Source organism: Podarcis gaigeae (genome assembly GCF_964106915.1).
Source record: "Podarcis gaigeae genome assembly, chromosome: 11".
Classification (NCBI taxonomy): Eukaryota; Metazoa; Chordata; class Lepidosauria; order Squamata; family Lacertidae; genus Podarcis; species Podarcis gaigeae.
The window spans coordinates 46,558,912-46,571,287 of NC_139687.1; the positions used below are offsets into that span (position 1 = coordinate 46,558,912).

General features: G+C 44.8%; 1 protein-coding gene across 4 annotated transcripts in view; it reads left to right on the forward strand.

The window, feature by feature from the left end:
• DAB2 (DAB adaptor protein 2) overlaps positions 1-12,376 on the forward strand; it is a 34,609-nt gene that overhangs the window by 13,043 nt on the left and 9,190 nt on the right. For all 4 annotated transcript variants that reach the window (XM_083703518.1, XM_083703519.1, XM_083703516.1 and 1 more), the window contains exons 2-9: positions 4,868-5,058; positions 6,129-6,268; positions 7,214-7,312; positions 8,256-8,387; positions 9,584-9,667; positions 10,662-10,688; positions 10,877-10,924; positions 11,212-11,274. In XM_083703518.1, coding sequence (XP_083559644.1) covers positions 4,962-5,058; positions 6,129-6,268; positions 7,214-7,312; positions 8,256-8,387; positions 9,584-9,667; positions 10,662-10,688; positions 10,877-10,924; positions 11,212-11,274 — 690 coding nt within the window. In that variant the 5' untranslated portion in view covers positions 4,868-4,961. The remainder of the gene's footprint in view (positions 1-4,867; positions 5,059-6,128; positions 6,269-7,213; positions 7,313-8,255; positions 8,388-9,583; positions 9,668-10,661; positions 10,689-10,876; positions 10,925-11,211; positions 11,275-12,376) is intronic.

Below are 12,376 nucleotides of genomic sequence, written 5' to 3' on the forward strand. Positions count from 1 at the left end.
TGCAGTTACAGCTTGCTCAAAGTGGTATAGAATGGAGGTGAGGTGAGTCATCTTTGTCCTGTCAGGTTCAGCTGCTCATTCTTCAGTGAAGGATCTCCTGGCTCAGTGGCAGAGCACATGCTTTCCATATGTGAAAAGGCCACTATTTCAACCTCTGGTATCTCAGGATACCACAGTATTGGTATAGGCAGGTTCATGGATTGACTTTGTATTTGGCAAGATCCTCTGTGTGCTTGTGTATTAAGCTTCTTTGAGTGTTTGAAATATGGGGTATGCATCTAAAATGAATAAATAACACTTTCAGGAATGCCACCTTCTGGATCCAGTTTTTTCCAGACATTGGAGTGCTTATACTGTACATATGTGTCTGTTCCCTTTAGCTGACTGGTGTACTTGCAATGATAAATTCAGAAGTGCAAATTTTGCAGGACAGCTGTGTGTCTTTTTTGCATATTGCTTCACTTTGGGAAGTGTCAGCTGGGAAAGTCCACCTTTCCAAATGCAGACTGAAATACAAACAGAATCGAATTTCTCCCCCTCCCTAGGAAGAACATTAGGCTTCTCTCTTTTCTCCAAAAGGGTTTTGAGAAATGTGGGGTTGGTATATAACTGCATCTCTAAATCCCAGTGTATTGAAACCTATTGATCATCTGTGTCTCGGGCAAAAGAGGCTCCTTAGGACATAGAAACCTACTTGTCCTAGACTCGGGATAGTTTTGCATCTGGAAACTGGCAAGAAACTACCTGAAAGCTGGTGACTGACCTGCCCAGATAAAACTGGAAAAACATACTTTGGCACTCAGCTATTGGTTGGCGCTGGTGCGTTTTCTTGATCTGCTCACCAAAGGAAGTGCCAAGGCAAATCTTGCATGGCTTTATTTTCCAATGCTGGTGCAGCCCATAAGCAATTTGTGCTTGGGATTTATTGGGGGATTCCCGAAAAGTCTTGTGCCTCTTCAAAAAGTGTGACAGGCTTGCAGTGTGCTGGGTGAGCTGCGAGCATGCAGGCTGCAGACATGAGCAGGCCTGCTGGTTGTAATTGTACCAAGAAAGGGGAAGCAAAACAGACAGACCTAGCAATCATGGCTTTAAGACTACCTTTGGAGTCTGAATCTACAAAATGTTGTCCTGGAAGATCAGTCTTGCTTCTATTCTGCTTCACTTCTCCAGTCATATGAGCATTTGCTCAAATGCCGGTGGGCATGCCTTCAAAAGAGGAGATCCTTTGGGACCTTGAGGGAGATGTTGGGTAGAACTAGACAGAACACTGACTTTGGGTAGTTTATCACCTAGGCATCCATAGTCGTTTAAAACTGCTAAACGGATGACAGTGTTTTAAATGAGCACGCTTAACATAGCTGCATCTGTTTTGAGAAGAAAACAGTCACAAGACACTGATCTAGAACATGTTATGGCTCTAGGCCATGGACCCATGTGATGCCCCCCTGCAACCTACTGAAAGTAGCTGGCAGCCTTCTGGCTGCTTCTCCCAGTAGTGTTTACTCCAACTGAGAAGCAGTTGGGGGGGGAGAGAAAGTTGTGGGGGCCCTTCTCCTGCTATTCCTCCAAATGTAGAAACAACCAGTTGAATAACATCTGTGTTCTTTCCTTGACTCATACAACCGTTGGCATGCATGTGGTCATGAGACAACAGATCAGAATTTGTGCTTAATAGAAGAATGGAGAGTAACAGGATTGAGAACTTGCTCAGGTACAGCTACATTCTAAGGAGTGGTCACATGATGTCAAATCACCTTTTGAACCTCTGCCTTGTGCCTTGTTAACACATGGCACAAAGCAGAATTGCTTATTGTTATTATTATTTAAAAAAAAACACTGTTAAGGTACACCCCAAGTGGATTTAAGCCCATTTTGTGAACTCCATACCACCACACCTTAAAAAACAAAACAAAAACAGGCTCTCTCACCTTGGCAATTGTAGTATTTACAAAGGTGTTAAGACAGGTAGTAGTTTTACATCCTTGCAACATTTCAGTTGCAAAGATGATGAGGGACTTGGGTGCCATGGCCAAGCAAAAGAGTGCAAAGGTATGGACCATATTTGTGCCACCTCAACACAGATCTTCAGGCTGCCTGGCCTCTGACCATTCCCCCCTAATCTCATGGTGCCTGCTGGTGCAATGAGTTCCTTCAGCTGAAATTAAAGGAGCCTGAGAGCTCTACCTAGGAGGGAAACTGTGTTTCTTGGCCTCTGTCTACTTGGCTGAAGAGTATCAAAGGAATCTCAATCACTAAAATATTAACTTTGTGAAACGGCAACCTTTGTACCCCTAAACAACCTGGTCAGCATTCCGCTTGCTTCAGTTGAGTGATAACAAAGAGCAAGCAAGAAAGCATTCCATCTTGAAGAGAAAACGGGTCTCTAGAAAAATAAATGAAGCTGTTCATTTAATTTTATTTGTTTCTACAAATATTTATAGGTGGCTCCCTCATATAAAATATTCACATGGCACGCAACAAAAATTGCACACATAATAAAATGCTGTAACATACCTAATTATAAAACTGGCAGTGCATCTTGAAGATTTAAAACAAATTGAATAGGCTTGTTTTTCTAGATTAAAATGGGGGCTGTGGGAAGTAGACTATGGGGCAGATGGAAGTGTAGCCTTTGTGGTATTCTGGAGCAAGGAGGGGCTTGTGCAGATACTGACAAGTTCAGAATCCCTTCCAAATCCCACACTTAGGCTTGGAATTGGTCCACATCTGCTACACACCTCTGTGCAAAAGCATGTGGATGGCGCTGCTGCTGCCATTGCTTGTCCTAACCTGAGCATGCAGCTGTCTGGTGCTTAAAACAACTGTGTGTCTTACTCAGTATAGCTATGTTGATAGGGTACCTGCCTTGCATCCAATTCCCAGCGCTGTGTAGTAAGAATAGACTGCATAGTAAAACACTGAATTATATTCTCCGTAACGCTTGAATCTTAAGGTGCAGGGCTTGAAGTGTCTTGTGAAGGCTTTGGATTGTTTGAGGCTGTATGTTATCTGTTGAAACATCTTCCACAAATGGCTGAACCAGTGACTCACTGGTCCACTGATGCAGTGCTGTATTGCAACTTCAAGTCTGCAAAGCAGGGCTACTCAAAAGTAAACTCATACCCCAAGACCACAAGCATTTGATGCCTGCATCCCATGCCCTAAATACTTTGAAATACAGCCTCAACTAGAATTTCTAGGAGGTCAAGTTCAGCAAAAGCAACTCTGCCAACACCAGCCGGCATTTCAAAGCTGCACCAAATACCTGCAACAGGAATGAAGGCAGGGTCTCGTGCATATGGATATTGCATAGCTAGTAGTGACCTTCCTGGCCTGAAAACTGTAGGTGTCCAAAGGCTTGCAGCTGATCAATGCCTGTAGAACTAGTGGAGCCTTTCTGGTGCTGTACCACTGAAAGCCCAACCCACCTACCACATTCAAATAACACTCCCATAGTGTAAGAAACAGTGGGGGTGGTAGCTAGGGGATAAGAGTTCTCAAGGAGTGTACAGATGACCATTCCATGTTTTAAAATGGTGTAGCTATCCTAGGACTGCGTAATATTATTTCCCGTCCATGACTTCTAAGGAATTGGGATCTGCTGCATTTGTGTACCATAACTTACAAAGTTTCCCTAAACTAATGGCTAAAGGTAGCATTCTGAAGAGCCCTAGGGAAGCTTAATTAACTCCCTTGCACAAACCAGAATGAGTTCCCGATGTGCAGGAATGTGCAACCTCAGTAGCTACTTGAAGCATGTGTCTTGGTGACTGGTTTACTGCTGTTTGATCTCTCCTCTGCAACAGACCCCTGTCTTCAATTCACTTGGAGAAAGCCCCCCCCCCCCGCCTCAAAACCAGCGGAGTCTCAAAAGTGAATGAAAGACAGGATTATAGCTTGCAATGTTTGTGCCTTGGGTAGGTTAGTTGCTTGCTAGCAAATCTGTTAGCATGATGTTATTCTGCTAACAGATGGCAACGAACAGGAGATGGAAGGCCCAGCATCACTGATTCTACCCACGTTCATTCCTATGCAAGCTAATACTAGGCAAAGGCACATGCTTCGTTTGTGCAGCAGAATGTCTGGAGTATCTCCCTTCAGCATATCGGCTGCAGACTGTGATCTATAGTCAAATGAAGTGATTGGTGGATGTGTTTCATAAGGAATACATTTGAGAACCTCTATTTACCCAGCGGCAGGATGGCGGGGAGTGTGCAAGAGTCCTTGGTCCATGTGTGATGGTCTTAAAGTGCCTTGTCCTTTCGTATTGGTGGGGCTAGATTGTACACACATTCCCAGCCTCAACAGGTGTCCCCACTTAATCTAAATTCTACCACTACTGTAAATTCTGAATGGGGCCTGCTAAGCTCCCCAGGTTTGTACCCATATCGTGGATGCAACCATCATTCTGCAAAATGAAGGCGTTTGTTATACAGCATGCCAGGATCTTTGTAACTGAATCACATCAAGTCTTCATGAGTAATTCTTCACAGCGTCCTAAACTTATTGTTGAAGGAACATAAGCTCAGTGGCAGAGAACAGAATAATAAAAAAATTATATGTTGCCCTTCTGACTGGGTGGCTTTCAGAAAAAATATATAAAAGCAAAAAAAACAATTTTTAATTTATGTATATGTGTTGCATATATGTATATGTTTTGCATATAATAGGTCCAGTTTCAGTCACTGTGCAACTCCAGTTCAAAAGGCTCAAGTAACAGATAAGGACCGCCTTCTGTAGTGCTGTGCTGAATAAACAAATAGTCCTGATATAAAGTATCATTTTATTCTTGAAAATTATGCCTTGTAACTCTTCAATGCAACACAGTGGCAACACTGAATTTAATCCCGATTTTTGTCTCCTGAAGGTCAGAGTAGTATGCCTGTCCGCTGCTAGCTGGATTTCAGTCACGTTACCAAGTGCCGCATTTGCTCCTGGAGTTGAGACTGGCCTCTCTCACCATGTCAAACGAAGTGGAAGCAACTAGTGGAAACAGTCCGCCTGCCCAGCAACAGGCACCACCAAAAACACAGCCTTTCAAAAAGGAGAAGAAGAAAGGTAAGGCAGGAGTGGCGCCAGGAGGCAGGACAGCTCTCCAGCTCCTAAGGCAGAGGTTGGCAAACTAAGGTCCGTGGGCCAGATACGGCCCACTGGGCTCGTTAATCCTGCCCGCGAACCTTGCAGTCAGTCCTCACACTAAACAGGCATGGCACAGAGGCCAATCAGAAGCCACAGACTCCTCAGGGTGCCGCCCCTTCCTTCCCACTGAGGCGGCCAAGCAGGAGGAAGCAGCTGAGTGGGAAGGAAGCAGCAGTGGCGTGAGGCTGCCTCTGCCACCCAGGCCAGCAGCATGGCCTCTGTGCCCCGCTGAGACAGAGGACGCCAACATCGCCGAAGACTAGGCAGTGTCGGCGGCTGCAGCGTGAGTGGCATAGGTGGGCAGGCCTTTCAGGAGGGGAGTGCTTTCAGGAGGCGGTGGGTCCAGCCCCCCACAAGGTCTGACGGACAGTGGACCCACCCCCTCCTGGAAAAGTTTGCTGCACCCTGTCCTAAGGAGTTGCCAATAATTAAGAGTTGCTGAAAACAAGCAGCAGTTTGCTGTGGTAAATACTCGATGACAGGCAATTTAGTCAATTAGTTCTCAACATTGCAACCTTACGTTCACAAAGCCTGTCCATCATTAGTCCTTTTGATGGGTTAGTACACAAAATCGTGGAGACTCCCACCTGCCCAACTGGTTTTTGATTTAAAAGGAGTCATAAACCAGAGCGTTGAAATAAGCTGACAAGCAGGAGTTTGGCAGAAGGCTGCCACCTAGGGGCTTTGCCTTGGATTGCAAAGTCACAGATGGATCCGTGAGTAAGCAGACAGTGGGCAAGGAATCTGCCGCTAACTCTGGCTCTTTACACCTAAAATGTTTGTGAGTGACCCTACTCTTACCCAAGAGCATTCCACTGCCAGTGTGGGGATGAAACGGTGGCTACACACTGAATGTTGGTATAGCTGATGGTGAAACATACCACTATATTAAATTGCATTGTTAGGAATGAACAGAGATGCAGGTTCTGATTTTTTTATAGCCTGTGCAGGTCAAACAAAAGCACATGACCATAAAACTGGTTTTTCAGGACCGGAAAAGACAGAAGAATTCCTCTTGGCCAGATTTCAAGGTGATGGTGTAAGATACAAGGCCAAATTGATTGGTATTGATGATGTCCCAGAAGCAAGGGGAGACAAGATGAGTCAGGATTCAATGATGAAGCTGAAGGTGAGTCTGTCGTATTTCCTGCTTCTTCATTTTTTTATGGTGCCAGATGATGACTGTAGCTTCATGGGGGCTAGGGATTACTAATGGCATCCTTGCAAAACTGCAGTTCCTAGAAGTTATTTTAGCAATGACAACCTTTCCTCAGGTATCTTAAACTAGTGGAGAATGGATCCAAGCACATACCTGCAGGTTGCTTATAGTGCCGATTTAGATAACAATATCTATAAAGTGGCAAAGTCGAAAATTTCAGGTTATGTGGAAACATTGCTAGAACATTGTGCTGTAGATGGAACTTGCATGCTGTTTTGGGGCTCAGGTTTGTTCCATTTAGCTTCTTAGGTGGAATGTCACCACCTCATGTCAGAATTTTGTTCATTTCCTCCTGCAGAACAACTTCATTAAGACAAATGAGTTCTTGCTTATGTATTGAAACAGTGCTGGTAAATTCCTCCGAGACAGGACTTTTCATAACATTGTCCTCTCACAGTGTTGTCTGAAGGCCACACATGATGTCTTCATGTACTGAATGACCCTCTGAATAACCTCTAGGTGTGGTGGTAATGCCTGGAGGCTGCTTGTCAACAAACACTTTTGAGTTTCTAAGTTTTACTGACCTGGAATGCAAGACAACAGTTGCAAGACAATCCCCCACCGACCCAATCATGCAGTAAATCCTAAAATGTGAGGGAACTGGGGAGCAGTATATAGCTGGTATTCGACTTGGCATTTTCATAACTCAGATATAGGGAAATTCAGATATGCTGAAATGAAGATTGCATTATCCACTGGTCAGTGGCCATGTTGGCTAATGGAGAGTTGGAGTCAAACATCTGGGAGGGAAATGGATTCTCCATCCCTTACCCTAAGTGATAGCCGTAAGCTGCAATAAGTTTATATTGACAGTACGACTTGAATACCAAAGTGTCTTTGCTGTTCCAATTGTAGGGAATGGCGGTAGCAGCCCGTTCTCAAGGACAGCACAAACAGAAAGTATGGGTGAACATCTCTCTTGCTGGCATCAAAGTCATAGATGAGAAGACAGGGGTAAGTTCAGAGGAGGTCAAGCTTGAATCCATTAGTAGAAACTGTCCATTCTCTCTAAGCAAAAAAAAAAAAAAAAAAGGGGTGCCAATCTAACCTAAAACTTGTTGGGGTGAAGAAATTTCTAAAAACACACTGAATCAAACAGCAGCTTTCCCACTGGAAACATTTCAAAGAAATGCAGAAACTGGCCCAGGCCAGTTAAGTTATCCATTTAGTTAATTACCCATCCAGGTGAAGTATCGCATAATGGACCAAGCTCTAGTGCCAAACCTCTAGTGTGGGGACTGCTGTAGCTTTTCTAGCAAACCTTGACTCATCTCACAGGTCATTTCAGCCCTATCTAGGAAATTCTGGCTGATGAACACCAAGTGAAAATGTTAATTGGGGCATTCTGTTTTTCTTGGGCTAAAGGCTATGTAAGAAACAGGCAGCTTCCAATCCCTACTGGAGTGTATTTGTTTGTGTGTGTGTCAATGACTTACTTCAGATACTGTCCAGAGTTGCACGCCTCACACAGAGAGCCTAAAATATTTGAGCTCTATTGATGCTGACTACTTGGTTGAATGGGGAGTGCTGAAACAAAAGCGATCTGGACTGGCAGCAATCTTTATGGGGAAGTCAAATTTAAAACATGAACAAATTGTTCTCATATCAGTGCTCTCTGCTGCACCATAGAACAGGACTAGAATCATGGGCTTGGAAGGTTGACTTTGGACTTGGGGTAGAGGATTCTTGACTTGTGTAAGAGCAGTTCAGTGGGACCAATGACATAAAAGGGTAGTGATCTCTGTTGTAGATCTTCAAACAGAAGAAGAATAGGCACCTGCCGGGGGATGCTCTGCCTCTGGGTTGAGTAAAGAGTGGCCTACAAGACTACCAGTGCAAGGTTTACACATTTTCAAGAGTTAAAAATCTGGTACCATGTCATCCATTTTGATTCCAGGTTATTGAGCATGAACATCCAGTCAACAAAATATCCTTTATAGCCCGGGATGTGACTGACAACCGTGCCTTTGGCTACGTTTGTGGAGGAGAAGGGCAGCACCAGTTCTTCGCCATCAAAACAGCACAGCAGGTAAAACTTTACATCGTGGGACCAGGGGTGCCAATGTGCTGCTCTTCAAAGTAGCATTCTGGGTGCATGTTCAATGCTGCACAGTACAAAATTGCAAATGGAAGCTGTCGCTCTCTACTTAAATTGCAGGATTGACAAAATTTTCAAGGGTGCTTAAAACTGGGGAATCGGTTGCCACAAGTGTTTTGGCCACCAACTTGGAAGCTTAGATGTACTGTTAAATTGCTTATCTCTGAGGCTTGGCATTTGCTACATATCTAATAGGTTGCAGGGATTGGAGAAATGTTGAGCAAGACCAGTGTGGTGTAGTGGTTAGGGACTAAGACCTGGGAGACCAGGGTTTAAATCCCCACTCGGTCATGAAGCTCATTGGGGAGCCATGGGCCAATCACCAACTCTTAGCCTGTTTGGGCATTTGTTGTTGTTTAGTCATTTAGTCGTGTCCGACTATTCATGACCCCATGGACCAGAGCACGCCAGGCACTCCTGTCTTCCACTGCCTCCCGCAGTTTGGTCAGACTCATGCTGGTAGCTTCGAGAACAGTGTCCAACCACCTCGTCCTCTGTCGTCCCCTTCTCCTTGTGTCTTTCCCAACATCAGGGTCTTTTCCAGGGAGTCTTCTCTTCTCATGAGGTGGCCAAAGTATTGGAGCCTCAGCTTCAGGATCTGTCCTTCCAGTGAGCACTCAGGGCTGATTTCCTTCAGAATGGATGCATTTGATCTTCTTGCATTCCATGGGACTCTCAAGAGTCTCCTCCAGCACCATAATTCAAAAGCATCAATTCTTTGGTGATCAGCCTTCTTTATGGTTCAGCTCTCATTGCCATACATCACTACAGGGCGAACCATAGCTTTAACTATATGGATCTTTGTCAGCAAGGTGATGTCTCTGCTTTTTAAGGTGCTATCTAGGTTTGTCATTGCTTTTCTCCCAAGAAGAAGGCATCTTTTAATTTTGTGACTGCTGTCACCACCTGCAGTGATCATGGAGCCCAAGAAAGTAAAATCTAGGGAACTCTAATCACAGCAGGGAAATGGAACACTGGGAGAAAATGCCACTAGTATAGGCCTTGAATTCTGTTCCTTGAATTCTATTCCACTCCATTTGGAAATGAGCTGAATTGTGAATTCTGCCACAAAGTGGAAATCTAAGTCCTGTCCATTCACTCACTCACTGCCTGTTACTCTCTTCTAGGCTGAACCTCTAGTAGTAGATTTGAAGGATCTATTCCAAGTAATCTATAACATGAAGAAAAAAGAAGAGGGTGACAAGCGAAAGGTAATGCTGCCTCTTGTTAAGTTTTCAGATTTTTATGCTGCTCAGTAGCCATACCTAAGATAAATGAAACCTGCTATTGATCTAAAGTGGCAGTGACTGAACCATGAACTTGGTTGATCTAAGATAAATCTGACACAGCTGGAAGGAGTCTGTCTAAACTTGGCAATACTACTTACTCCCAGATAAGTCCACTCTTCAAGTACAAAAGATCAGTCAACAAGGTAATGGGGTAAAAAGGAAAATGAATTCATCTATTTGGGTTGGAAGATCTGTTCCAGGGTGAGGGTGTGAAAAGGAAGTAGGAAACAAGGTCAGCAACCCTAAAAGTATCAGTCTAGCCTGAAGGAAATTGAGCACAGGTTAAAGGACAGACTAGGAAGCTTGGAGGTTCCTCAGTCTGCTCCTTCCCATGCAGACAGAGCTGTAGAACATACCTTGCACTAAGCAGATCCCATCCATAAGTTGTGCATGCTCTAGTTCAGGTAGCAGGTGATGGGGCAAACATTGGCCTTGGACAGTGTCTGGGCAACTGCTGCCCATCAGAGTAAGGTAAAGGTAAAGGTACCCCTGCCCGTACGGGCCAGTCGTGTCTGACTCTAGGGTTGTGCGCTCATCTCACTTAAGAGGTCGGGAGCCAGCGCTGTCCGGAGACACTTCCGGGTCACGTGGCCAGCGTGACGAAGCTGCTCTGGCGAGCCAGCACCAGCGCAGCACACGGAACCGCCGTTTACCTTCCCGCTATAAAGCGGTACCTATTTATCTACTTGCACTTAAGGGTGCTTTCGAACTGCTAGGTGGGCAGGAGCTGGGACTGAAAGATGGGAGCTCACCCTGCCGTGGGGATTCGAACTGCGGACCATACGATCAGCAAGTCCTAGGCACTGAGGTTTTACCCACAGCGCCACCCGCGTCCCACCCATCAGAGTAGACATGGACAAATATACAAAGCTTTCTATAAATGTTGATGGCGTGATGTCTTCTTCTTTTTTTTCAGAACGAAGAGGCCAATAAACCTTTTGAGGTAATAAACAAATAAGTCTTTAGGCCTGAAAATCAAATGCAATTGCCTGTTAGACTTTTAAGTACATTTGCTGCTTAATGTGTGAAAATGGGGAAAGCTTATTCTTATTGAGTATCTGAGACCAAAACACACACTCACTCACTCTCTCTCTCTCTCTCTCCCCCCCCCCCCCATCTCCTTTGTTCCAGAATGGCAGTGATGAAACAGCTACTGAACGAGCCGACAAGATAAAGATGGTATATGATTCCTTTTTTCTTCTGTATCATGCCTCCCCCTCCCCCCCAGGCACTGACCAGCCCTGGTTGACTTCAAAATAGTGGCCTCTTCTGCTTTGAGACCACACCCAAGGTTTCAAGAGAGGTTTCACAGATGAGCAGCCAGTTGATTGACTGAGCAAACTGAACTACAGAGAAGTAGACCACAGAGACTTAGGCTTCCAAGCATGCTCTTGGTTAGACTCAAATGACCTTGCAGGCTGAGGTGTATGATAGATTTTAATTTTCTGACCATTTTGTTCTTAAAGGGTGTGGAGCAGATGGATCTGTTTGGAGACATGTCTACTCCACCTGACCTGAACAGCCCCTCAGTGAGTAGAATTGGCTTTGTACTGTTGCTAGCTTTTTAAATGACTTGATGGTAGGAGGAATCTTCTAAGAACTGGCCTGTCTTGGATGCTTAGGGGTGGTTTCAGATGAGCAGTTGACTACCTACCCATATGATTGAACTTTTCCATATAGAAATGTGAACACAGTCCCACCCCCAAGAGTAAGGTGCTTGAAATTAGGCCCATTGGCCGTTTGTACCTATTAGGAATTGCCATGTTGGCAAGATGGCATTGGCTTAGGAGAGGGGTACCTAAAATGGTGACCTTCAACTCCCATCATCCCTGACCATTGGCCATGCTCACTGCAACTGGTGGGGAGTATCTGGAGGGCACCATACATGTTATCTTAGCTTAGTGGAAGAGAATATGCTTTAGAGATTGGCTCAGCCATACTAAATGCACTATTCAGGGATTCGAACACTGCCACCAGAATCAAAGCTGTGAATCAGTATTTTCAAATCCCTACATACATGTAGCTGGATGCATTGGGACAGGGAATGTATGCAAAAGTACAATGTGCTTCTCTATGATATTCCGAGCAAGGGTTGAGAAGGAAACTAGAAGTAGTGACGCACTGAGAATCCTGGTTGGATTTCTGTGCCCACAATTTCCGCCATGTTCAGGCTTCCTAGTCAAATGCCTTTGGGAAGATTGCAGCTCTTGGGAGCAAGTACTTGTGGTTTTGGGGTCCTATCCATGAGGAGGAGGAAGTTGATATCTGGGGCTACCCCCTGGGCTGAACCTAAATACAAAGGTAGGCCCATGGGGATTGGCCAAGAGCAGACTGAGGTTAGTGGTTTCCATTTGCCCTAATGAACCAGACTCCACTCAACATTGTGTAAGCATTCTTCCTTTACCACAATTTCAAAATTGATGCTCCTGATCTTCAAATCTCCTGGTTGATTGTCCAATAAGTGCACAAAATTCACTATAGGGTTACCTATCAAATGCGAGGGCACGGGAGTGTGTAGGTCATAGGTTTCTTATTTTAAGAATTGCTGGAGTCCATTGCCATTCTGCTTGCTCTGTGATTTTTAATAAGCACATGAGACTCTCTTGCACATTGTCTACAGTGTCTCTTCTG